Source organism: Stomoxys calcitrans, chromosome 3 (genome assembly GCF_963082655.1).
Source record: "Stomoxys calcitrans chromosome 3, idStoCalc2.1, whole genome shotgun sequence".
In the NCBI taxonomy this organism is placed as follows: Eukaryota; Metazoa; Arthropoda; class Insecta; order Diptera; family Muscidae; genus Stomoxys; species Stomoxys calcitrans.
The window spans coordinates 154,683,320-154,710,981 of record NC_081554.1 but is presented as its reverse complement, the minus strand read 5'-3'; the positions used below and the strand labels follow the sequence as shown (position 1 = coordinate 154,710,981).

Genomic DNA, 27,662 nt, shown 5'->3' with positions numbered 1-27,662 from the left:
TATCATCTTCTCAACACACATACCCTGCCCATTTCCTTAAGTTTTGTTAACATCACCACAATGGTGGAATTATGTTCCCATAACATTCTCCAGAAATCTTCAGCAGTGTCCTGCAAAGGACCTTGAGCTGCAATATAGGCCGAACGATAGCGATATCCTTCTATAAAACTGGCATTTATATAATCGCTACCCTCAACACCGTGTATGGGGGTCAAATAGACACGTGAAGATTCATACGGTAATATATGGACCAGACGATTTTTGTGCTTATTACAGGGCAAATTGGCCGTAACAAACTTCGAAGAGTCTACTTTGACATTGGACAGTTTCTTAAATTCAATTTCCATGCCGGTAATACTCTCTCCAGGCTCTGTGGTCAAAAGTTTCTGTAAGTGGGTGTGAAGGTTGCGGGCTGGCACTTCAGTGTGACCACATATGATGGCCTCCAAAATGGCATCGTGTATGAAGATGTACTGATCTTCGGTTTGGACCATATAATTGCGTTGGGCTCGCAGGCAAGTGACATGGCCATAAATGTCCACTATCTTCTCATGCTTCATGCGTTCCAACATGGAGTCAATGACTATGTAACAACCTGTACGTCCCACACCAGCGGAACAATGGACGACAACGGGTCCCGAATCGGGTGGAGTCAAAGCACGACATCTGCGCAAGAATTGTAGGAAAGGTGCCGGATGATCGGGTACACCATGATCGGGCCAGGCGGTGAACTGTAGTTGCTTAAGCTCGCGACGTTCATTGAAGCCCTGACGACACAATTGGAAGGTTCGTATACTGTAGGTGGCCAATTCCTGGGTTTCGGTGATGGTGACAAACATTTGACCATAGGTTTCAGTACCTCTGGTGGGCCAGTACTGGTCACATTTAATGCGGGTTCTCTCTTCCAAACGTGTCATCATTACAATCGTAGTCGTCTTCAATTCCCAGCACATGCGCCAAAAGTCCGATATGGTATCCTGCAGAGGACCTTGGGTGGCCACATATGCATTATGCTTGCGATAGCCGTCGCAGTAATTGGCATTAATGTAATCTGAACCTACCACACCATCCATAAGGGGTAGAATGACACGAGAATGATCGTAGGCGGTAACATTGGCATAACGATTCTTGGGCTTGTTGTATTCATAGTTGGAGTTATCCCAGGTGAATTGTTGGCCCGGCTCTATGCTTTCGTATTCCTGAGAGAATTTCTGATTGTCGTTCGCTTTAAGGCGCTCAACATGATTGGCGAATTCAGAGATGGGTATGGGAGGATGAGAAATCATGCCAGGAGTTTGGAAGTTCAGGCGTCTCATATCAACGGGATCGCTGGGTGTGGGTCCGGCTCCTAAATCGGCTGCCATCAGAGGTCTAGTAACCGCAGCTTGGTCCGGTGTCTTACAAGGTTGTCTCCGATGCTTTATCACATAGATTACAATAAACGTGGCGGACAAGATGAGGGCGGCCAGCACCGGTAGGATTACCCACATCATACCAGGTTCTGCTTTGTTGCGATTCACAGAGACCTCAGGCTCTGAGGGCCAGTTGGGATCGGGTCTGTGGGGCCTTTCACCGGGAGGAGCTTCTCTCATGTCCAAGGAGAGGAATTCGGAGAAAGGGCTGGAAGTGTACAAATGTTTTTGTGGAGTATCCACCACTGCGCGTACAAAAATGCGATAGCGTTTCTCACGTTCCAGTTTGCGATTGGTGAAGTTGTGATAGTCATCACCGGAGCCCAAGTGGAAGGTAAAGGGTATTGATCGCTGAGGAAATTTCGCCGCTATATACGGAGCATTGGGCCTTTCGGGCTTATTCCTGCCGGGAATGAGGTCTTCGGTGAGAAACTGATCAGGATTCTTGTGCAAATTAGACTTATCCTCAGGCACCACCACCAAATAGTAATGAGAAATGGGGCCATATTCCTCGGAAGCCTGAGGCAAAATAACCAAAATCTCTTCACCATTGACCACACCATAGAAGTCAGGTTTCACCATGGGCTGAGGAGCAGCCATTTGGGTGGTGACAGTGATTTTAGTGGGCGGGCGATAGGAATAATCACTGGGCATGGCACTCACATTAACATTATAGGTGGTGAAGGGACTCAGCTCATTGATGGTATGGCTCTTGGCGTAGGCCTTTAGTATGATGTCACGTTTTTGAACAATTTGAGTTTGGGAGAAGCCTTGCGAGTCTACAAACACCTTCATGGCATCATAGGAGATCTTATAGCTAACAGGGTTCAATCTTATGGGCGGCGACCAGCTGAGAGTCATGGAATGGGTGGTGACATCATGAGCCCTCAAATTCAAAGGCACATCCTCGGGCTTGATTTTGACATTGACCTTTTCACTAAGGCGGCCCAGGCCGGATTTAAATCTGGCTGCTATGGCTACGGAGTATTGGGCAAACTTTTCCAAATTTACCAAATCTGCAGATTCCGTTAGCCCCACAGTTTTGCTTTGCCACTCATCCATATCATCCACAGCTGCCATGGTATAGAAAATCTTGTAGCCTAAGAGTTTTCCTCGCGAGGGAACCGGTTCCCACCAAATTTCAGCAGTTTGCTCTGAAGTAGCCACAGCCTGAACAGACATAGGTGCACGACCCATATCTCTTTCGGTTTCGATAAGGATTTTCTCACTGAAGGGTCCGGCACCCTGTTTGGTGTAGGCTCGAATTCGGAAAATATATTCGGTATTCTCTTCCAGATTGGTGAAAACAACTTTGCGTAGGGTCATATTACGTTCAGAGCCTAGACCGTGATCGATTTTCTTATGGAATTGCACATCAAAACGGGTTATAATGCCATTACGATGCTCCCGAATTGGGGGCTCCCAGGTGACGCATACCACATCGGGAGTTTGGAAGCGTATGGTGATGTTCGAGGGTGGACCACTGGGCACACCTTCGGGTGTTTGGAAGATTTTGACTGTTTCTTGGCCAATGCCTATGTGATTGCTGCCGGCCACACGGAATTCATATTCAACGCCTCGTTCTAGATCCTTAAAGGGTTTCTTGGTTTCATGAGGCCCCATAAGCATCTCTTTGAGAGTTTGGTCCTTAATGCCCCACTTCAGGCGATATCCCCTTAGTTCTCCATAGGTTTGAGCAGGTCTCTCCCATTCCAGTTCAATGGAGACCGTGGGATCACGTTCCATTATCTTGAGACTAACAGTAGGCCGCACAGGTACACCACCAGGAGTTTTGACTATAACGGCAGGACTACGATCACCATCACCTTTGCGGGTCAAAGCGGCCACTTGAATGGAATATTTAGTATCGGGTTGCAAATCGGTGACATTATACTCCAGGGCATCAACGACATCATACTTAAGAGGTTCATTGAGGAAGCCTTTCCCCTGGAAACGAAAATAAGTTAAAAATTGAGTTTTTTTTTGATGTGGGGATCAATTTGCTAAGCTTACCTCATCTCTTACTTCCTGCACATGAATATGATAGCCTCTGATAATGCCGTTACGATCTTTTTCCAATGGTGGTTTCCAACTGACATGTATGGATGTAGAATTTAACGGAGTAGCCTTAACTTCTTGAGGATCTCCAGGCACTAAAGGGACACGAGAGAAGTTCGTATTACTACCACATATAAAAGAAGCAGAGACTTTATAATCTTAGACATATACAAATACTATATAAAAAATATATCTTATATCTAATTGTACTTATATTGAAATACTTTAAGGATATAGATATAAAAATAGTTAATAAGACTTAAGTCGAGTGTAGATATCCAATTTTCTATGTATAGGTTGGGGTTATTTGTAGAAGGTTATGTTGAATTGTACAATAATTGTACCTATTTTCATAAATATTTCTTAAGAGAATTTTACAACTAACTATTGTAGAAGATCTTCCGAGAAAAAGTAATTGTATAAAACAAAAACATTATCACATTACCATTTCAACTATAAAGTATAAATAATGCATTTTTTTACTAACGTAACAAAAAAGAGGTTTTTCTCAAAAACTTTTTTTCTCCTTTATTTTAAAGCATTCAAAAATTGGGTTTGCTTAGAAGTTGATTATTTCAAAGTTAGTGTAAAAAAGTTTTCTTTTTATGCAAAAAATAAAAGATAATTATTTTTTCCTATATTTATGTATAGAAAAATTACTCTTTTGATGCTTTGAGGGGAGTAGATAAAAGAAAGAAAATATTTTTTTGTGATAGTTGGTTCTTTTCTTATAATGGAAAAAATATTTTCAAAAATATTTAAATATTTTTTTCATACATTTATAAGACTTAGATACTCTAAAAAAATTTATGGATTTTTCAAAAAACTGTGTGCATATTAATTACTAGGGGAAAAATATGTGAGGATTTATAGATTTTGTAGTTTGGGAATAAAAAAAACAATTTGGGAAAGAAATTTGTTTAAGTGTAAGTGGAATCCAGCAAAAATTATGAGGTCATATGTATAAAAATTAAAAGCTAATGTCTTATAAGCTTGAGATTAACCTCCATGACCTTTTAGAATACCAGAATTTAGTTAAATGTTGGTGCCATTTTATATTTATATACCTATGTTTATATTGATTGCATTGCCTATATTATGTTTAACAATATTTTGCGAAAATATATACCTATGTTGGGCGCCAGTTTCAAAATGGGTCTTGGGTCCAACAAGTTAAATCCTTATTGAATACAGCGGAAACTTTTCCACAATTTTGCTTCAATATCTTCAGCCACATTGGTATAGTGGGAACTCGTTTCATAAACTTGATGTCAGAATTAAGGAACATATCTTTTTTATATTAACGTTGGGCGCCAGTTATACTTGGGAGTATAAAAGTGACATCAGCTCTGTGCAATGGATATTCAAATGCCCCCAGTGCCTGCTTATTCTTCTGTCTTCTGATCTCAAGTTCACCATGTAATCGAGTCACAAAACGTCTCAATGGCAGTACATAGTAGCCAGGGTTACACTGAACCACTCTCTCTCTCTATAGTATTGAAAGGTTTTTATTTGCCACATGAGTAACTGGTTGCTCATTGCAATATCCATCATTTACAAAATTTTGGAATTTTCGTTGAGTAGAGCTATTTCTATATAGGAATCCAGTGTTGTACCCGAATAATCCAGCCACAGACTCCACTGAAGCGCAGAGCGTCCCAGTACTTTATTAACCTACCTGCTCGCCACTTTGCCCACTGCAGCACCTGTCTACTCGCTGCCTACTATAGCATGTCCGCCTATGGCGCCGATCGCCTGGGTTTAAGTCCCGGCATGAACATCAGAAAAATTTTCAGCGGTGGTTAATCCCCTACTAATGATTAGAGATGGTTTTCTACCGGTAAATTTACCCAATAAATACCCTTTTTGGGTATTTATAATTTTGCCGATATTTTGGGCTTAAAAATATATTCCAATCAATAATGAAAAATAGCGGCTATATCTAACTAAAATCCCATTTTATGAGGTCAGAAGATCAGGTTTATATACCAAGAATACGAAATCATCAAAAATTGTTTGGAAAATATTTTTATACCCAAGATATCTGCAAAATTATAAATACCCAGCTTTTGGGTATAAATATATAAAATACCGAGGTATTTACCCAATTTACCGGGTAAATACCTGTTGGTACTCATTGGTATGGAAGACGTATTGAAATTATATTCCGTTCAATGCTAAGGGTCAGCGTTTGACCTGTAGGCATGTCTACAACATCTACGGATCCAGAAAAGCACTGGGCCGGGCGTGTGTTGTGTTATAGCTGTCATGAAACGATACATAGGAGGCCACTGTTACGCAGTGGTAAGCATGCCCGCCTATGACTCCTAACGCCTAGGTTAAAATCCTGGCGCCAATATTAGAAAAACGTAAAGAGCATTATGTTCGTTCTGGCCGAATCTTACATACCCTCCACCACGGATTGCATTTGACACGTACTTTGAAGAACGTTTTGAAATATATAGGAGATACATGTACAGATACAGATGGACCATACATGTCATGACTGTTAGAAGTCAAAATACCACGTTTAAATTTTCAGCCAAATAAGTGCGTCCTCTAGAGGCTCAAGAAGTCAAATATGGCGATCGGTTCATATTGGAGCTATATCAGGTGATAAACCTATTTGGACCATTCTTAGAACGGCTGTTGGAAGCCATAGCAAAACTTTACTTGAAAAATTTTAGCCAAATCGGGTGGTAATTGCGCCTCAAGAAGTTAAATCTAAAGATGGGTTTATAAGGCCACTAGTCGGACGAGTGTATGATTTTCAGGCAGAGATTTGTACCATTACAGTAGCGCAAGAGATTTTTTCTGCAGGGACGCAGGCTCTCTTTTTTGGGGAGGCGGTTCTTCTGCGATGTGGGTGATGTTGCGGATGTAACTTTGGAGGTCTCCTGAGATTTGTCAACAGAACGGTATGGTTCCGACAGATCATACGAAAAGATCCGGCGAAGGCAAGTACATACGTGCTGGCATGAGGGATAGTCGTTTCACGCCCCCGCTCTGATCGTTCATTCTTCCAGTTTCTCTTGTTCGTTTATAGCCTCTGGATATAGTCCGATGTCTCATATTTTCTTTTTCTTCTCTTTTCTTCTAGGGTATCACTGGCCTCCGAGTGAACTCACCTATGGTGGGCAACCCATTCAACCTAACCTAACTGTGACTGACGCGAAGAGAGGCGCGAGATGGTGCAACCGTCAATTCGTTATATCCGTGGTTCCCGAGCCGATGGACAGCCATCACAATTTACCGTGGACGAAGTTACGAATGTTAACCCGTTAAGGCACGTCGACCAAGGTGTTGGGCCCCGATAGAACCTCTACACCAGTGTTAGGCACACTACCACTATTGAAAAGACCAAACTGTGTTTGTGTGAGTATCATCAAACATCAACTAAATGAAAAAGCTTTGCAATAGAGTCAGCCAAAGGAAGCAACACGAAATTGTCTACACTGTACGTGTGCATCTGCCCGCGCGCATAGGAATTTATGTGCGGATGTGTATGCTGCTCTACACTGATGCTGAAAAATCTGGATTTACCTAGATTCGCGTACCCGACAACTGTCCTCAACTTGTCTTTGTGGCCGATGTCTGGAAGATGGGCAAAGCCAAAGCCGCTACTGAACCTGGAAAGGAACCGGAATAGGGGGAGCCGTACAGACCGATCTCCCTTCTTCCACCACCAGTGGTGGCTACACTACCACTATTGAAAAGACCAAACTGTGTTTGTGTAAGTATCATCAAACATCAACTAATTGAAAAATCTTTACAATAGAGTCAACGAACGAAGCAACACGAAGTTGTTTACACTGTACGTGTGCGTCTGTATGTTTTGCTTATGACAGCGCACATAGGAATTAATGTGCGGATGTGTATGCTGCCCACGTATTCTCTACACTGATACTGAAGAATCTGCATTTACCAGGAGTCGCGTACCCGAAACTTTCCTCAGCATGTCTTTGTGGCCGATGTCTGGAAGATGGGCCCGAGTAAGGGGGAGTCGTGCAGACCGATCAGCCTCCTTCCACCACTAGACTAGACGCTGGAGGGACTACTCCTCCCGCGCCTCATTGGAGCATCAGTATTGATTTGGACGACTACATAGCACAAGCATAGTATGTCATCAACGCACACATTTGGTGTGGCTTCAATCAGCCCAAGCCGTGTCATAGAACCGTCTTCGTGGCACTGGAACTATCGAAAGTATTCGACACGATGAGCCATGCTAAACTATTTGAGGACATCGCCTGCAGATCCCTCCACCCAGGCCTGAAACGATGGGTTACGAATTATCTGTGTGTGGTCGCCAGTCGTTTGTGGAATTGAGAGATATATACAACTTTCAGATAGACAATACATTTATCTACCCCGGCACCGCCTTAACCGAAACGAATGACACCAGTTTTGAGATAAAGCGAGGAATTATACTGGTAAACAGATGCTACCTTGGACTAAGTAAGCAGCTTAGAACGGCTGCGTTGGCTAGGTCATGTTATCAGAATGGATGAAGAAGTTTCAGCAAAGAAGTCCTTTGAAGGCAAACATGATGGTACACCCAAACCGGGTAGTCCAAAAGCCCAATGGAAAGATCGAGTGGTGGGAGACACCTCGAAACTTGGTGTCAGAGATTTTAGAATGAGCGCAGTCGTATGAATCACGAGCTGTATGACGACGATAGCATAGTTACACGTATCAAAATACAACGGCTGCGTTGGCTAGGTCATGTTGTCCATTCTGAAGAAGTTCCAGCAAAGAAGTCTTTTGAAGGCAAACATGATGGTACACGCAAACCGGGAAGACCAAAAGCCCGATGGAAAGTTTGAGTGGTGGGAGACACCTCGAAACTTGGTGTCAGAGGCTTTAGAATGAGCGCAGAAGATCGAGGCGCTTGGAACGCTATTCTACGTTCGGCTAGTGAACCAAATGTTCTGTCATAGCCAATTAAGGTAAAGTAAGAATAACGAGCAGATTGTGCTGGCGATGGAGAAACGATTCCGACCACCAAGTGTTCCAAAATACTTGGTGTCACTTTTGGCAGCTCGTACACATACTCTTCACATGCCAGTGCAATTTGCGATAAGGTCAGAAGTAGAGACAATGTTCACAAATCACTTGCCTGTAGCACTTGGGGTGCTAACAAGGAAACCTTGTTGACCACGTACAAAGCATTTGACCGGTCAGTGGTAAGTTATGCGGCGCCAGAGTGGTCTAGTCAGCTCTGTGACAAGCAGTCAACTAATAAACAAATCTTTCAGAATGCCGCTCTTTAAACTGCGACGGGCCGTTTTCTCAGTTCTCAAGTGGACCATCTCCATCAGGAGACAAAGATCCTACCCAAGCAATACCTTCTGGGTTGTTATCGCAAGGACCAACCAAAACATCATCTTGTGGTTAGGTATCCACCACCCTAGATGGATCTTCATGATCTAGAACGAGAGGTACAGCGCTACAAGAGAGAACATCTAACTCAAGCGGCATATTAAGCGGATCTGGACAACATTCAAGCGGCTCTGGACAACATTCAAGCAGACACGGTTGCAGATGCGGTGAACAGCTACTGGGTGAATGTGGTCCTTGGATCTGAAGAAATTGACCTCCCCCGACAAACCAAAGTAGTTTCGGATCAATTACGATCCGGCAGATGCAGTCGCCTTAACTCATACAGAGCAATGATAGATGCCGACGTGTGTCACCTATTTAACTGCTCAGCCAGACCCACTTGACTTAGATCTAAATCTCTCTGGACGCACCCCACCTTAGTCGCAGAGTTCATGGATCGATCTGGATATTCAGCAGAACCAAGCAGACGAAAGATAGAACATAACACACTGTTTCCACTGCAACTCGAAAAAGTTCTTTTTAAGGTTTTTGTTTCCTTAAGGACTTGTCTAAATTACATGGTGTTAACATTTGTAAGGTATGAGGATTTTTAAAGCAATCTCAATACACAAAATGTCAAAGTGCGTTCAATTGCGGATTGTCAATGAAATTTAATCCAACGGTCTGTCGCAGTTGACTATGTAGGTTAGACAAAAATGTGTTGATTTAATAGCCAGATTTAAAATCGCGGAAGTCGTTTCTTCTTATTATTTTTCTTCAATTAAAAATTCCAAACATTTTGTATTTAAGCCGTGTTTGCCTGAATTTATCTTATTAATTCTCTTAGTACAATTATAATAAGAAAATAATAACAAGTAAAAGCGTGCTAAGTTCGGCCGGGCCGAATCTTATATACCCTCCACCATGGATCGCATATGTCGAGTTCTTTTCCCGGCATCTCTTCTTAGGCAAAAAAAGGATATAAGAAAAGATTTGCTCTGCTATTAGAGCGATATCAAGATATGGTCCGGTTTGGACCACAATTAAATTATATGTTGGAGATCTGTGTAAAATGTCAGCCAATTCGAATAAGAATTGCGCCCTTTGTGGGCTCAAGAAGTAAAATAGAGAGATCGATTTATATGGGAGCTGTATCGGGCTATGGACCGATTCAGACCATAATAAACACGTATGTTGATGGTCATGAAAGAATCCGTCGTTCAAAATTTCAGGCAAATCGGATAACAATTGCGACCTCTAGAGGCTCAAGAAGTCAAGATCCCAGATCGGTTTATATGGCAGCTATATCAGGTTATGAACCGATTTGAACCATATTTGGCACAGTTGTTGGACATCATAACAAAATATTACGTGCCAAAACTCATTCAAATCGGATAGGAATTGCGCCCTCTAGAGGCTCAAGAAGTCAAGACCCAAAATCGGTTTATATGGCAGCTATATCAGGTTATGGAACGATTTGAACCATACTTGGCACAGTTGTTGGATATAATAACAAAATACGTCGTGCGAAATTTCATCCCAATCGGATGAGAATTGCGCACTCTAGAGGCTCAAGAAGTCAAGACCCAAGATCGATTTATATGGCAGCTATATCAGGTTATGGACCGATTTGAACCATACTTGGCACAGTTGTTTGATATAATAACAAAACACGTCGTGCAAAATTTCATCCCAATCGGATGAGAATTGCGCACTCTAGAGGCTCAAGAAGTCAAGACCCAAGATCGGTTTATATGGCAGCTATATCAGGTTATGGACCGATTTCAACCATACTTGGCACAGTTGTTGGATGTCATAACAAAACACTTGGTGCAAAATTTCATCCCAATCGGATAAGAATTGCGCACGCTAAAGGCTCAAGAAGTCAAGATCCAAGATCGGTTTATATGGCAGCTATATCAGGTTATGGACCGATTTGAACCATACTTGGCACAGTTGTTGGATGTCATAACAAAACACGTCGTGCAAAATTTCATCCCAATTGGATAAGAAGTGCGCACTCTAGAGGCTCAAGTAGTCAAGACCCAAGATCGGTTTATAAGGCAGCTATATCAAAACATGGACCGATATGGCCCATTTGCAATACCAACCGACCTACACTAATAAGAAGTATTTGTGCAAAATTTCAAGCGCCTAGCTTTACTCCTTCGGAAGTTAGCGTGCTTTCGACAGACAGACGGACGGACGGACGGACGGACGGACGGACAGACGGACGGACATGGCTAGATCGACATAAAATTTCACGACGATCAAGAATATATATACTTTATGGGGTCTCAGACGAATATTTCGAGTAGTTACAAACAGAATGACGAAATTAGTATACCCCCCATCTTATGGTGGAGGGTATAAAAAGAGGGCGCCAAATTGTTGTTTCAATCTTTACTAACAAATTTATACAAAAACCTGAATTCAGTATCAAATGTTTCAATTTTATTAATTTTTATAAAAATTATAATTAAAATAAAATATTTGGATATATTAAAATCTCCAAGGACACCCGTTGGGCGCCAAGTTTTATTTACCATTTGGAGATATTTTAACAAAGGTTTTAAATGTATTCATCAAATTTGATTATTATGAAAAAATGTCATAAACTCTGCGTGTTGGGCGCCAAATTTTATGTACAAGGTTTTATTTATTTTAAATTTGTTATAGTGTTTATAGCCTCTATTGCTTACTCTTTGGGGCATACTTTAACATATAGTATGATTTCTACTTTTCCCCCAAGTTGGGCGCCATTTTAGATGATTGTAAGGTCTTACATTTCATAATTTTGCTAGATTTGTATATGGTCTCTGGAAAAATTAAAAATGTTGTTTTGTATATTTCTGTGTTTGGTTTTGAAAATTCTGTTACAACCAAAAAAAAAAAGAGATGAAAATGGAATACTAAAACTAAAAAAAGGAGCATTCCATTCAAAAAGTTTTATTTGGAAATTTTCTCAAAAAAGAAACAACAAAATAGTTACTAATTATTCGTTGTTGATTCATACCAAAAAAATACTCACTGTTTTTCTCTATGATTGTTTGTGTTTTTTCGTTATTTTTATTTATTGAAAATAATAAATTTTGATTTATTTTCGTAATTCAAAAATACGAATTATTAACCATTATCATCCAGAACAATAACAGTGACATGAGATAGAGAGACAGATTGGTAGTAGTAGTAGTAGTAGGTGGTGGTGCAGAGGAGTATTGATTGGGTTGCGTTCAAAAAATGTTTCAACGTTGTTGATTTTTTATTTTCATGGGTGATTATGTATAAAAATTTCAAAAACACATCCATTATAGAACACATAAGTTTTATATGTATAGGTTTTTTTTTTGATTTCATTTGGAGTTGTTACGAAAAAACGGACATACACACAAAATTCAAAAAAACGTGTGCAATTTTTGTAGTTTTTTTTTTATAGGTGATTTCAAAACACATTCGATGCGAGTGGCCAAAAAATAGATAAAAAAGAACAAAATTTTTATGGATTAATTTCAAAAAATTCGTTATGGTGATTATGGGTGGGCAATGTGTGTGCAAAGGGTGGGTAAAGGAAAATTCTTCTAGACTACAAAAAAAAAAAAAAAACAAAAAAAGTCATATTTTTTTCCAGGCAAAAATGTTGGCACACTCGCTGTCTGGTTAAAGAAACAAATTTAAATAAATAAGTTCAGAGCAAAAAAGAAGAAATATATTTATTTGGAAATCACTTGCTTCTTTTTATTAGAATCGAAAAATTCCAATTTCATTGGAAACTTTAGAGCTGATTGGCATCTGATTTTATTAAAGCAAAAATTTTTTTTACGTATGTTTAAAAATTTGTTTAAAAATCTATAAAGCTTAATTTTTTTAAACGAATTAATATTTACTAACTTACTTTATGCATTCCTTATTGGAATGTTCATGGGCAAATTTGCATTTTTACTTTAGGCATAATTGGTTTAATCTTCATATGAATAATTTTTTTTATATTAAAATCACTCATACGCATCACAGTTGCTTATCAGAGGCATGCGTAAAATATCTCATTTAATTTATCTCCTTAATTCGGGGAAAAAAATTACAAATATCAAAAATATTAAATTGTGTTACATTTTTTTCCCAATTAAGGGGATATATAAAATATAATATTTTGTTTGTCTCTGATTTTTTAAAATAAAAACTTAACTCACCCTTTTTATTACGAATGTACATAATATTAAAAATACTTATACGCACAATAGCACTCACCTATATCGAAAAATGCTTATACGCATCATAGTGGTCATTTATAGTGCAAGTACTTATACGCACTAGAGTGCTTCCTTACACTAAAAGTACTTATACGCACCATAGAGCTCACTTAAATTAAACCTACTTATACGCACCATAGTGATCTTAAACATACATAGAAACTCTATAATTATGCTAGCTTATTCAAGCCAATTTTAAAGGGAGGTACGTTTGTCCACCTGTGACGTTATGTATTAATATTACCTAAAAAACTTGCTAATTTTAATTTGAATGAAATAAAGCATGCGCCCAGGTTTTTAAAGCTTATTATACCTTAAATTTTTATTTTGTTTATTTTAAATAAATACGTGTATGTGTGTTTGTTGTTAATTAAAAATGACAAGCCAAGTAATATTTTACTTGCCACAACCTTTTCTTTTCATTATTTCAATAATCAAATAAAATATATTTTAGGCCATGTTTCTAACCAAGGTTTAGAAGGTTAAACACAATCCCACAAAGTTCTATAACAAACTTAAAACGTAAAAAATTACAAAACTTTGCTACCATAGAATGTTCCGGGAAGTAGGGTTTTGACTTAGGTATGCTATAGAATACCACTGTGAAAGAGAATGGTAAATTTTTGCCTTTGGGTTTTCTTTTTGTTAATTTTCTGCATAGTTAAAAAATATATCTGTACATAAACAAGATTTTCTTTTTACATTACATTATTATAATTGAGAGCATAAAAAGACGGTGTAAAATGTATATACTGTTTCCTACTTGTCGCATTTGTGGTACTGATCCCAAAAGTGTGATGTAATGAGCAGAATGAATGAATGAGTGAGTGAGTGAATGTTTTGTTTTGTTGAGCTTTTGTGTGAATAGAATTTATGCGAAGTAATTCATCTCTAGAATTGAAATATAATTAGAAAAATATTTCCCACACAAAGAGAAATAATCTAGCATCAATCAAAAAAGGCGTATGATGTATAGCATTTTTGTTTTATTGTCGTTCATACGCACTATAGTTCATATATTAATAATACTTATACGTCTCCATGGTCAATGATTTAAATAATTTGAATCAAGTAAAAGCGTGCTAAGTTCGACCGTGCCGAATTTTCTATACCCTCCACCACGCATCGCATTTGTCGAGTTTTTTGCTCGGTATCTCTTTATAGGCAAACAAACGATAATTGATAAAAATTACCATGCTATTAGAGCCATATTATAACCATACTTAGTTTGGATGTTGGAGATCATCCAAATCGGATAAGAATTGCTCACAAAGTAATAACGTGAGATCAGTTTATATAGAGCCAAAAAAAGGCTATAGATTGATTCAGATCACATCTGGCATGCAGCTGAAGGTCATAGGAGAAGTCGTTGTACAAAATTTCAGCCAACTGGGAGAAAAATTGCGCCATCTATAGGCTTAAGAAGTATAATCAGGAGATCATTTAAATGGGAGCTATATCAGGTTATGAACCGGTATGAACCATGTTTGGAATAACTGTTGGAAGTCATTGTACAAAATTTCAGCCAAATCGGAGAAGAATTGCACCCTCTTTAGGCTCAAGCAGTATAATCAGGAGGTCATTTATATGGGAGCTATATCAGGTTATGGACCGATATGAACCATAATTGGTATAACTGTTGAAGGTCAAAACAAAAGACTTCGTGCTAAATTTCAGCCAAAACGAATAATAATTGCCCTCTCTAGTGGCTAAAACGATTTAGAATGTCAAGACGATCAAGAATATATATACTTTATGAGGTTTTACAAACGGAATGACGAAATTAGCATACCCCGATCGGAGGGTATAAGAAGTATGTTTGAAAACGGGCGCTCCGTTAGCCGAGTTAGTTCGATTTCCAGCTTTGGCCTGGTATGCCACTACTGTGGTATCACAATAGACTAAAATACTCTTACACTACTCTAGAAAAGGTAAATCGGGAGACTACCTTTTATAGCCACTCTGGATCGTACAACATACACATTATATGTATTTGAGGATATTAATGAACCTAACATTCTAAATGTATGCCTTATTAAGAAACAAGTGAAAAGGCGTTAAGTTCGGCCGGGCCGAACTTTGGATACCCACCACCTCGGGTATATATGTAAACCACCTTTCGTCAAAATCCAGTGAAAAATGTATACCTTATGCCCCATACCAGCTATATAGACATATGATCCGAATGAGACCAAATACTTATAAGTACAAGTCATTGTTCAATTACGCCTTTCATGGGGCCAAAACTTTCAATAGAGATATCGGTCTATATGACAGCTATATCAAAATCTGGACCGATTTGGGCACGTTTCAGAAAAATCTTGAAGAGCCTAACACAACTCACTGTCCCAAATTTCGGCGAAATCGGACAATAAATATGCCTTTTATGGCCCCAAAACCTTAAAACGAGAGATCGGCCTATATGGCAGCTATATAAAAATCCGGACCGATCTGAGCCAAATTGAAGTAGGATGTCGAAGGGCCAAATACAACTCACTGTCCCAAATTTGGGCGACATCGTCATATAAATGCGCCTTTTGTGGGCCCAAAACCTTAAATCGAGAGATCGATCTATATAGAAGATATATTCAAATCTAGACCGATCTGTGCCATATTGCAGAAATATGTCGAGGGGCTTGACCTAACTCACTCTCCCAAATTTCAGCGACATCGGACAAGGCAACTTTATCCAAATCTGAACCGATCTGGGCCAAACTTAATAGGAATATCAAAGGGCCTAAGACAACTAACTGCCCCAAATTACAGCAAAATCGGATAATAAATGTGGCTTTTATGGGCCAAAGACCCTAAATCGGCGGATCGGTCTATATGGGGGCTATATGAATATATAGTCCGATATAGCCCATCTGCGAACTTAACCTGCTTATGGACAAAAAAAGAGTCTGTGCAAAATTTCAGCCCAATATCTCTATTGTTAAGGACTGTAGCGTGATTTCAACAGACAGACGGACGGACATGGCTAAATCGTCTTAGATTTTTACGCTGATCAAGAATATATATACTTTATAGGGTCGGAAATGGATATTTCGATGTGTTGCAAACGGAATGACAAAATGAATATACCCCATCCTTCGGTGGTGGGTATAAAAACAAGTAAAAGCGCGTTAAGCTCGGTCGGGTCTCATCTTATATAACCTCCACTATGGTTCACATTTGACATGTTCTTTAAATCACTTTTCCAAATATATACGACATACATCTACAGATACAGGTGGATAGGTGGATAAGATTATCAAGTCATAAAAAATACAAAGTTTAAAATTTTAATCAGGCGGTCTAAAATAGATCTCAGCCTCTGGATCTTCAATGTAGACCCCCAGGCACACTCTGTCCTATAGCTTTGATCCATCTATGTAGCACGATTTTCCAAATAGCAATACCAGGGTTACATCAATTCAAGACCGTGCCGCTAGCAGCAGTGCCTCGCTATTCTTCGGCCAGGCCGAACTTAACATGTTCTAATGCTAGTGTATCCACTCATACCAAAAACTTTAGCTATTAAAAACCTAACCACAGTAGCGCAGAGACTACCATGTCTTTCAATGATGCTGAAAGCCTAAGTTCGAATCCTGGGTAGAACCTAAGAAACAAAATGGTGGTTAACTCCCTCCTAATGCTGGCGACATTTGTGAGGTCTATGCCATGTAAAAACTTCTCCCCAATGGGGTATCGCACTGCGACACGCCCTTCGGACTCGGTTATAAAAAGTAGCCCCCTTATCATTGAGCTTAAACTTGAAACGGACAGCACTCATTGATATGCGAGAAATTTGCCCCTGTTCCCTAATGTTATGTTCATAGGCAAATTTGTTGCTACCAGAATATTATCAGCACATCAAAAACCAAAAAATGTATGCTAAATGTGGGTCCTCATTGAAAAACGTATTCATATTAATCATACGCCTGCATGTTTTTATATCAAAATACTTGACATATTGGTAAAAAGCTTTCCTTAATTTCAACCATATGTCATTTCATTTGTTTTATGTTTTCTGAGTGTACCGTACGTTCATATATAACATACCAGAATGTCTAACTGGTATCATCTAGCAGTTGAAGAACAAACATTGCCATCATCGATAGAAAAGGACATCTAGTAATACCTGTTGGCTGAATTGAAAATTTGCATCACAAAAAAACATGAAACGAAGTGACTGCACGTTATGATCATTCACTTGGATATATGGCCCTCAAATGGGAAAAGTACAAAAAGTCAAACACAAAGATATGGTGCTGGAAGGGTGCAAATTTCAATTCAAAGTCAAATTGAGGTATGCCATTCATTCATTCTGGTTAGTTGGTGCCATTCAAATTCATATCATGGATGAGTTTGAATTGAAAGAAGATTTTTCCTTTGTCCGTGAGTCAACGAGAAAAAATGTGTATTGAGATGAGTTTGGTTTTTTTGAAGGTTCTGAAGAAGTTCTTAAAAAAAAAGTGGAGTTGAAAGAACAAGAAAAAATATATTTTTCTTCTATGCCAAGTAGCTTGTGGAAAGGTCGAAAAAGAGTGGCTTAAAGAGGTTTTACTGCCAAAACCACTCTCTGCAAGACAAAAATTAAACAATTGTTTTTGTCTCTTCGATCTTTTTATTAAGAAATTTGATATAAAACATGAACTAATCCTTAAAATTGTCCATTTGATAATTTCTTATGTTTTTCCCTCGTTTACTCATAACACAAAAATTTCTCTAAAGGCACAAGCACGTGCCTTAATTTTTCCTACCAAATTATCACACTTACCTTGGCATCGTTTTGCATGTTAAATTGTGAATAATGTGCGCGAGTAAATAATTTCTTTCATCACTATTCATCATAAGTAGAAAGAGGAAAGGAAACAACAGCGGAAAAATATATACTCATACAGAACTGAGTCCTTGAAATTACTCTTGCACTTTTGTGCAATATGATACTTCCTTTTATTGTTGTTATTAATATTAATTTTGTTTCCTTTGTGCTTTTCGGCACTGCTCCCATACATGTATATGGTAACATACAATAAAAGCTCTTGGGCGCTTATAATTTTAAGTATGTCTGGCCTTCGCCCTAAAATTAAGTTTTTCAGTCTACATTTCCTAGCAGCTGCAAATGGCTTGCTATGAGAACTGCACTAACAATCAAATGAATAAAAGACGGCTATGCTGAAAGCCTTCTCTCCTCGTGGCACACAACAATGTTAAGTGCTGTTGAATTCTGCATTTTGTTACTACCATGTGCTGTGTTTTGTGTTTTTATTTTGCAACAGAGTACCAGAACAATACGAAAGGCTTGGCAGAAACTCACTCACTTTTGCTCACTTTTATGTCGCCTACTTGCAAACACGTTTGTGTTTTCGTTCAACAAAAAGGATTCTTATATCCATGCCTACACCATGGCATATGAAATGTTATTTTCACAAAGCAATTGTAAGCATGAAGCTTTTCTAAAGAGCGCGATATTTTTTAATTGAAGAGCCGATGAATGGAAAAGGTTATTTAGCGTGAAAAAGTACAGACAAGACTCATTAAAAGACCCTTTTTTCTGGTAACATAGGATGGGGGCATAGTAACTTTCACAGTGCAATTGTGTCAACTTAAAATATGTTTATACTCTTCGTGCTTTACCGATTAGGTAAATCGGCGAATTATGTTGGGGTTTTATTTATCTAGTCATTCCGTTTTTAACATCCCGAATAATTGTTCTGTGACACCATCTTATATATAACAAGTAAAAAGGCGTTAAGTTCAGCCCGGCCGAACTTTGGATACCCACCACCTTGGCTATATATATAAACCACTTTTCGTCAAAATCCGGTGAAAAATGCATACCTTATGCCCCATAGCAGCTATATCGAAATATGTTAGGAGTTGGACCAAATATCGAGATATCGATCTATATGGCAAATATATCCAAATCTGAAGCGATCTGAGAAAAATTGAAGAAGAATGTCGAAGGTCCAAACACAACTCACTATTCCCAATTTCGGCGAAATCGGACAATATATGCGCCTTTTATGGCCCCAAAACCTTAAATCGAGAGATCGGTCTATATGCAGCTATATCCATATCTGGACCGATCTGAGCCAAATTGAAGATTGAAGTCAAAGGGCCTAATTCAATTTTCTGTCCAAAATTTCGTCAACATCGGACAATAAATGCCCCTTTTATGGCCCCAAAACTTAAAACCGAGAGATCGGTCTATATGGCAGCTATATTCAAATCTGGACCGATCTGAGCCAAATTGAAGAATAAAGTCGAAGGGCCTAATTCAACTCACTGTCCAAAATTTCGGCGACATCGAATAATAAATGCGCTTTTTATGGCCCCAAAACCTTAAATCGAGCGATCGGTCTATATGGCAGCTATATTCAAATCTGGACCGATCTGAGCCAAATTGAAGAATAAAGTCCAAGGGCCTAATTCAACTCACTGTCCAAAATTTCGGCGACATCGAATAATAAATGCGCTTTTTATGGTCCCAAAACCTTAAATCGAGAGATCGGTCTATATGGCAAAGAGGGATGTCGAAGGGCCTAACATAACTCACTGTCTCAAATTTCAGCAAAATCGGATAATAAATGTGGCTTTTATGAGCCTAAGGCTCAAAATCGGCGGATCGGTCTATATGGGGCTATATCAAGTTATAGCCTGATATATTAGCTCATCGTCGAACTTAACGTGCTTATGGACAAAAAAAGGAATCTGTGCAAAATTTCAGCTCAATATCAGGACATGGCTAGATCGTCTTAAATTTTTACGCTGATCAAGAATATATATACTTTATAGGGTCGGAAATGTATATTTCGATGTCTTGCAAACGGAATGACAAAATGAATATAACCCCATCCTTCGGTGGTGGGTATAAAAATCAAATTGTGTTTGTTTGTAGGTTTGTTTGTTTTTGCGTGTTCCTTTAGACTCAGAAACGGCTGAACCGATTTTCTTGAAATTTTCATAGATGGTGCATAAAGATCCCGTGGTGAAAATAGGGTACTAAATTTTTTTAAGGGGGTGCGGAGCCTTCCCCTTACCCTAATTTTCAGAAACGCCAGATATCAAGGTTTCTGGGAGTTCACCCCCAAACAGGACTTATTTACTGACCATAGCAATATGGGGTTTAAATAAAAGCTATTTGAGTGTAGAATACGAATCTGATATGCAGATGTGCGACCAAGTGTTTGGGGGCCGTCCATCCCCGAGAACATACCCCAAAGAAGACAAATTTACGACTATAGCAATATGGGACTCAAATGAAAGGTATTTGGAAGTATAGCACGAATCTGATATGAATGTTCGAGAAAACTCTCTATGGGGCCATCCCACCCCCATAACACCTCCTAAATAGGAAGTATTTGCTGACCATTGCAATATGAGTAAAACAGGAATTTGATATATATTTCCAAAGCGAAGCCACTGAGTGAGTGATCGGTCATGTTTCCCGACTATGGAAAAATGGAGCTCAAATGAAGGGTATTTGGGAGTAGATCAAGAATCTGACATCAACATTCGGGACCAACAATCTAGGTGACGTCCCACCGCAATAACAACCCCCAAGTAGGACGTATTTGCTCACCAAGACAATTTGGGACTTCAAGACAGCGGAGCTTGATTTTCATAATTTTTAGGGCCCAAACCCCAAACAGGACATATTTGCTGGCTTTTTCAATAAGGTATTTAAGTGAATGGTATTTGAGATTAGAAAACGAATTTGATATCCAATTTTGAGGCAAAATGGGGTTCAAATATATGAGAATAGAGCACTTTGCTGATATATTTTCAGGGCTTAGTGTTTGGGGGACGACCCCACTCCGCAAAACACCTCTAAATCGGGCATAATTACCAACCATGTCAATGTGTGGCTTAAATGAAAGGAATTCGGGGTAGAGCAAGAATTGATACCCACTTTCGGTACCAATTTTCTGGTGGTGTACCCCTTTCCCAAAATACCCCACAAACAGCGATTTTTTACCGGACATCGCAATATGGGGCTCAAATAAAGTTATTTCGGAGTAGAATACGAATTCTACTCCGAAAGGGTAAACATTTTTTGAACATGCCAATATGTGGTTCAAATGAAAGGTATTTGAGATTAGAAAAAGAATTTGATAACCAATCTTGGGGCCATGTGTTTGGGGGACGCCTCATCCTCTAAACTTCCCTCAAAACCAATTGCATTATGGGGTTTAAAAAATGGTATTTGAGAGAAGATCATGATGCTGATATTTTTTCAGGGCCATGTATCTGGGGGACCACCTCACTCCCGAAAACACCCCTCAATCAGACATCATGAGAATATCAGGCTGAAATAAAGTATTTTAAGAATGTAGTACACCTTACATCCAAACTTTAATTCGAAGACCAATAAAGGTCATATGGGACTTAGAAAAAGGGCACTTATATTGTTAAACTTTTTGTCAAGCGATATACAATACTATTTTCGTAGCATGGCATTTTACTAAAAGCTCTTTAATTGTCGAAAATAAATATTCCAAGGAACATTTTGTTCCCATAAAGTAAAAGAAGGCGCAGCGGAGCCGGCCCAGTCCAGCTAGTAAAGTATAAATATCCCAGATCGTTTGATATTTGTGGCCGCTCTATCTATGTCCATTCGATTTTTCAAACCACGATAGCGATCGAACGAATAAAGATATCCGCTTGAAATTTTTCATAGATACTTCTTATCGATTAAGGTCAATTTGTGTTAAGAATTGGTCATATCGCCTCGGATTTGGATGTAGCTCCCACATAAAATGGTTTTCGAGTTGACTTCGTGGGCCCCTAGAAGCCGTTATTATTAGTACACGATTTGGCTAAAATTTAGCACGTAGTGTTTTTTTGGCTTTCAACATTCGTGGTAAGTATAGCCCACATCGGCATTTAACTTGATGTAGCTCCCATATAAACCGATCTTCCGATTTAATATCATGATCCCCTGAAAGCTGCAAATGTTTTTTGATTTGGCTGAAATTTTACACGGAGTTCTTTCTTATGACTTCGAACATTCCTGAAAAGTAAGATCTACATCGTCCTTTAACCTAATATTAGCTCCCATATAAACCTATCTCCTGATTTGAGATCTTGACACCCTTTGGCTGTAGTTCTGCACGCAGTGTTTTGTTTTGACTTTCAACATTTGTGACGAAAATTGTGCCCAGCTTTAATTAATTATTATTTTTGCTTGTTCTGTATGTGAAAGATAGAGCGAATCGTCGATCAAAATTGTCATATAAAGAAGACTCTCTCCGATCCTTTAAAAACTGATCGGGATGGAAACCTGTTTGGAAGCTTCAGGCTCTTAAGGGCTCAATTAATAAATTATTTCTCAACAACCTTGACCAATGGGAAGCAAAACTTCTCCCGCTCTTATGGGGACCATAACCATGGTCCTAAGTATATAAGCTGTGATAGAATATCGATGTTGTATAAACAAGGAGATCGACGACTTAAATTAAAATTCTTAAATGCAAATTTGCCCATGAACAATCCATTAAGGAACAGCAAATATCTCACTTATCAATGAGTGCTGTCCGATTCAAGTTTAAGATCAATGATAAGGATCCTCCTTTTTGTAGCAGAGTCCGAATGGCATGCCGCAGTGCGACTCCTCTTTGTGAAAATGTTTTTATATGGCTGACAAGGTATAGTACCTCACAAATGTCGCCAGCATAATGAGGAGTTTACCACCGATGACAATTTGTTCTGATGTCCGTCATTGGTGAACATTCTAACCTCTGCGCTACGAAGGCCTCTTAAAAAAGTTTTAAAAATGTCAGTCGTATGAAACTTTTGAACCGAAGATGTCGTTCTGTGTCGGAACGTTCTGTTCAGCTATAAAAAACAATTCCCTCGCATAGGGCATAGATGATTTCTTTTATCATGGAGATAAACTTAGAGTTTCCCATCGTTTCTTAATGAACATTTTCCCACAAATCATTCCTTAGAGTGATTATTTGTATGCTTAGATTACATTCAATGTCTACCTTTAAGCTATAACATTTAATGCATCCACCATTTGCGCCATACACTTTCACAGTTGAGAAATTACATCAACTCATTGCAATATGTCCTAAAATTCTTAGCTCAACCTTCACTCTATCTTCAGTTTCATTTTATAAAGTGCAACACATAAACACAATTACTGTGATGAAAAGTGCATTAAAAATGAAACACACACACACACAACCACACTGAAGTTTATGAGTTTAAAGGTATGGGTTGTGTGTCCACCCCATTGCCAAAGTCAACAGTGCTGTATAGTGCCTGCAGGACCAACATTTATGAAGGACATTGTAGTCATATTATTACGCACAAATCATGTACTTGGCAGTTTTTTTTTTTAATGTTGATCATTTCAAAGAAATCAGTCAAACGTCAAAATGACAGTACTTTGTGTTGACAATAATTTGACATTTATATTAAAAGTGTTTTCAGCGAGCGATTTGAGTAAAGAATTAAATTGCGCTTTTACAGCGAAGCAACAATTGTCGACATTTCAGTGTTATAGTAACAACATGTGGTAATAATAGTTTAGGGTATCCAAAGAGAACATAGGGGTTACAGAACAGAAAAAAAAAATAAACAAGTAAAAGCGTGCTAAGTTCGACCGGGCCGAATCTTATATACCATCCACCAAGGATCGCATTTGTCTAAGTTCTTTGAATGACTTTTTCAAATAGAACAAGTAAAAGCGTGCTAAGTTCGGCCGGGCCGAATCTTATATACCCTCCACCATGGATCGCGTTTGTCAAGTTCTTTTCCCGGCATCTCTTCTTAGGCAAAAAAGGATATAAGAAAAGAGTTACTCTGCTATTAAAACGATATCAAGATATGGTCCGGTTCGGACCACAATTAAGTTATATGTTGGAGGCCTGTGTAAAATTTCAGCCAATTCGTTTAAGAATTGCGCCCATTGGGGCTCACGAAGTAAAATAGAGAGAACGATTTATATGGGATCTGTATCGGGCTATAGACCGATTCAGACCATAATAAACACGTTTGTTGATGGTCATGAGAGGATCCATCGTACAAAATTTCAGGCATATCGGATAATAATTGCGACCTCTAGGGGTTAAGAAGTCAAGATCCCAGATCGGTTTATATGGCAGCTATATCAGGTTATGAGCCGATTTGAACCTTATTTGACCCAGTTGTTGAAAGTAAAAATAAAATACGTCATGCAAAATTTCAGCCAAATCGGATAGGAATTGCGCCCTCTAGAAGCTCAAGAAATCAAATCCCCAGATCTGTTTATATGACAGCTATATCAGTTTATGAACCGATTTGAACCATACTTGGCACAGTTGTTGGATATCATAACGAAATACTTCGTGCAAAAATTCATTCAAATCGGATAAGAATTGTGCCCTCTAGAGGGTCAAGAAGTCAAGACCCAAGATCGGTTTATATGGCAGCTATATCAGGTTATGGACCGATTTGAACCATACTTGGCACAGTTGTTGGATATCATAGCAAAACACGTCATGCAAAATTTCGTTCCAATCGGATAAGAATTGCGCACTCTAGAGGCTCAAGAAGTCAAGACCCAAGATCGGTTTATATGGCAGCTATATCAAAACATGGACCGATATGGCCCATTTACAATACCAACCGACCTACACTAATAAGAAGTATTTGTGCAAAATTTCAAGCGGCTAGCTTTACTCCTTCGGAAGTTAGCGTGCTTTCGACAGACAGACGGACGGACGGACGGACGGACAGACGGACGGACATGGCTAGATCGACATAAAATGTCACGACGATCAAGAATATATATACTTTATGGGGTCTCAGACGAATATTTCGAGTAGTTACAAACAGAATGACGAAATTAGTATACCCCCCATCTTATGGTGGAGGGTATAAAAACTACAGTCATAGAAAGGTCAAACTGGGAGATTGGTTATATACCGATTTAGACCCAACATGGAACAGTTATTGGAAGTCATACCAAAACGACATATGCAAAATTTCAACCATATTGGATAAGAATTGCGCCCTCTAGAAGCCCAAGAAGTCTAATTGCGAGATCGATTCATATGGCGGCTATATCAGGATATGGACTGGTTTAGACCATACTTGGAAGTCATAACGAAACAAATCGGATAAGAATTTCGCCCCCTAGAAGCTCAAGAAGTCAAGACCCGAGATCGGTTTAAATGACAGCTATATCAGTTTATAAACCGATTTGAACCATACTTAGCACAGTTGTTGGAAGTCGTAGCAAAACACATTATGCAAAATTATGCAGCCAAATCGGATACGAAGTACGCCCTCTAGAGGCTTAAGAAGTCTGATCGGGAGATCGGTTAATATGGCGGCTATATCAGGTTTTGGACTAATTTAGACCATGCTTAGCACAGTTATTGGGAGTCATACCAGAACTTTTCATGCAAAATATCAGCCAAATCGGATAAGAATTGGGCACTCTAGAAATCTCAAGAAAGCAAGACCCAAGATCGGTTTATATGACAGCTATATAGAAACATAGACCGATGTGGCCCATTTACAATTCCGACCGACCTACGCTAATAAGAAGTATTTGTGCTAAATTTCAAGCGCCTAGCGTCACTCCTTCGAAAGTTAAAGTGCTTTCGACAGACGGACGGACATGGCTAGATCGGCTTAAAATGTCCTGCCGATCAAGAATATATAAACTTTATGGGGTCTTAGACGCTTATTTCGAGGTGTTACAAACGGTATGACGAAATTTGAGTACACCCCATCCTATGGTGGAGGATATAAAAATTAAAAAATTTTAGAAAAAATATTTAGTTATCTAGCTTATATTTGACTCGTGGTCCTTTTTATTTAATTCAACAAAACAATTTGGATTTAAACAAGTAAAAGCGTGTTAAGTTCGGCCGGGCCGAATCTTGATGACCCACCACCATGGATTCTGCTAAAATATGGGAGCTATAGCTAATTATGGACCAAATTAGACCATACTTGGCCCAGTTTTTGAGAGTCATAACAAAACACTATATGTAAAATTTCACCCAAATCGGATAAAAATCGCGGCTGGTAAGGGCTTAAGAAGTAAAATCGGGAGATCGGTTTATATGGGAGCTATATCATGTTCTTGATCGATTTGAACCGTACTTGGCACAGCTGTTAGGAGTCATAAAAGAACTCTAAGTGCAAACTTTTAGCCAAATTGGACAAAGTTGTGGCTACCGCGGGCTCAAGAAATGAAATCGGGAGATCGGTTTATATCGGAGCTATACCAGGTTATAGACCGATTTTGACCGTACTTGGCACAGTTGTTGGGAGTCATAACGGAACACTTTGTGCAAAATTTCAGCTAAATCGGATACAAATCGCGGCTGGTAAGGGCTCAAGAAGTCAAATCGGGAAATCGGTTTATATCGAAGCTATATGAAGTTCTTGACCGATTTGACCGTACTTGGCACAGTTGTTGGAAGTCATAACAGAACACTATATGCAAAATTTAAGCCATTTCATACAAAAAATTGTGGCTTCCATGGGCTCAAGAAGTGAAATCGGGGGATCGGTTTATGTGGGAGCTATATCAAGTTCTTGACCGATTTGACTGTACTAGGCACAGTTGTTGGAAGTCATAACAGAACACTATATGCAACATTTAAGCTCATTCGTACAAAAAATTGTGGCTTCCATGGGCTCAAGAAGTGAAATCGGGAGATCGGTTTATATGGGAGCTAATTCACGTTATTGACCGATTTGAATCCTACTTGGCACAGTTGTTGGATGTCATAACAGAAGACTATATGCAAAATTTCATACAAAAACTATGGCACCCGTGGGCTTGGTACAGTTGTTGGGAGTCATAGCGGAACACTTTGTGCAAAATTTCAGCTTAATCGGACAGAAATTGTGGCTTCCATTTCAAGCGGCTAGCTCTACTCGCTCGACTGGTATTGTGATTTGGACAGACGGACGGACGGATATGGCTAGTTCGAATCAGAATGTCGAGACGATCAAGAATATATATACTCTATGGGGTCTTAGATTAATATTTCAAGATGTTACAAACGGAATTGCTAGATAATATGGTGGTGGGTATAAAAGTATTTTAAGATAGGTCCTCAAAAATGTTTGAAATCCATTTTAATAGAATATGATACTTCAATGACAATTATTGTGAAGTAAATAACAAATATGATGAGTCCTATTCCCTTCAAAGGTGCAGAGCAATGGGACAGGTTCTGCTACTCATTGCACTGATAATTGAATCAGTGATATCAGAAAATATGATACTTCAATGACAATTATTGTGAAGTAAATGACAAATATGATAAATCTTATTCCCTGCAAAGGTGCAGAGAAATGAGACAGGTTCTGCTAGTCATTGCACTGATGATTGAATATGTGATATCAAAACTCTTCCCTTATAGTATGATGTCATGTTCATTTAAATCTTAGAACTCAGCAAACCTCAAATATTCTGCTGTATGTTATATCGATATACCCAGCTTTAAACTTAATATAGATTTGAAGTAGGTTTATTTGATAGACTTTCTTTATAGAACTTTTAAATAAACCTATTTTAAGGCTTCATTAAGCTTTGTGAATGCTGACAATAATAGATTGCATTTCACAAAAATACATTTTTATGACATTTCTATTGAAGCATTTCATATATATTCTA

At 38.8% G+C, this 27,662-nt stretch overlaps 1 protein-coding gene across 5 annotated transcripts in view; it reads right to left on the bottom strand.

Moving 5' to 3' along the window:
- Positions 1–27,662, bottom strand: part of LOC106084428 (tyrosine-protein phosphatase Lar) — a 710,785-nt gene that overhangs the window by 5,167 nt on the left and 677,956 nt on the right. For all 5 annotated transcript variants that reach the window (XM_059365346.1, XM_059365348.1, XM_059365350.1 and 2 more), the window contains 2 exons: positions 3,426–3,565; positions 24–3,359 (listed from right to left, as the gene is read on the bottom strand). In XM_059365346.1, coding sequence (XP_059221329.1) covers positions 24–3,359; positions 3,426–3,565 — 3,476 coding nt within the window. The remainder of the gene's footprint in view (positions 1–23; positions 3,360–3,425; positions 3,566–27,662) is intronic.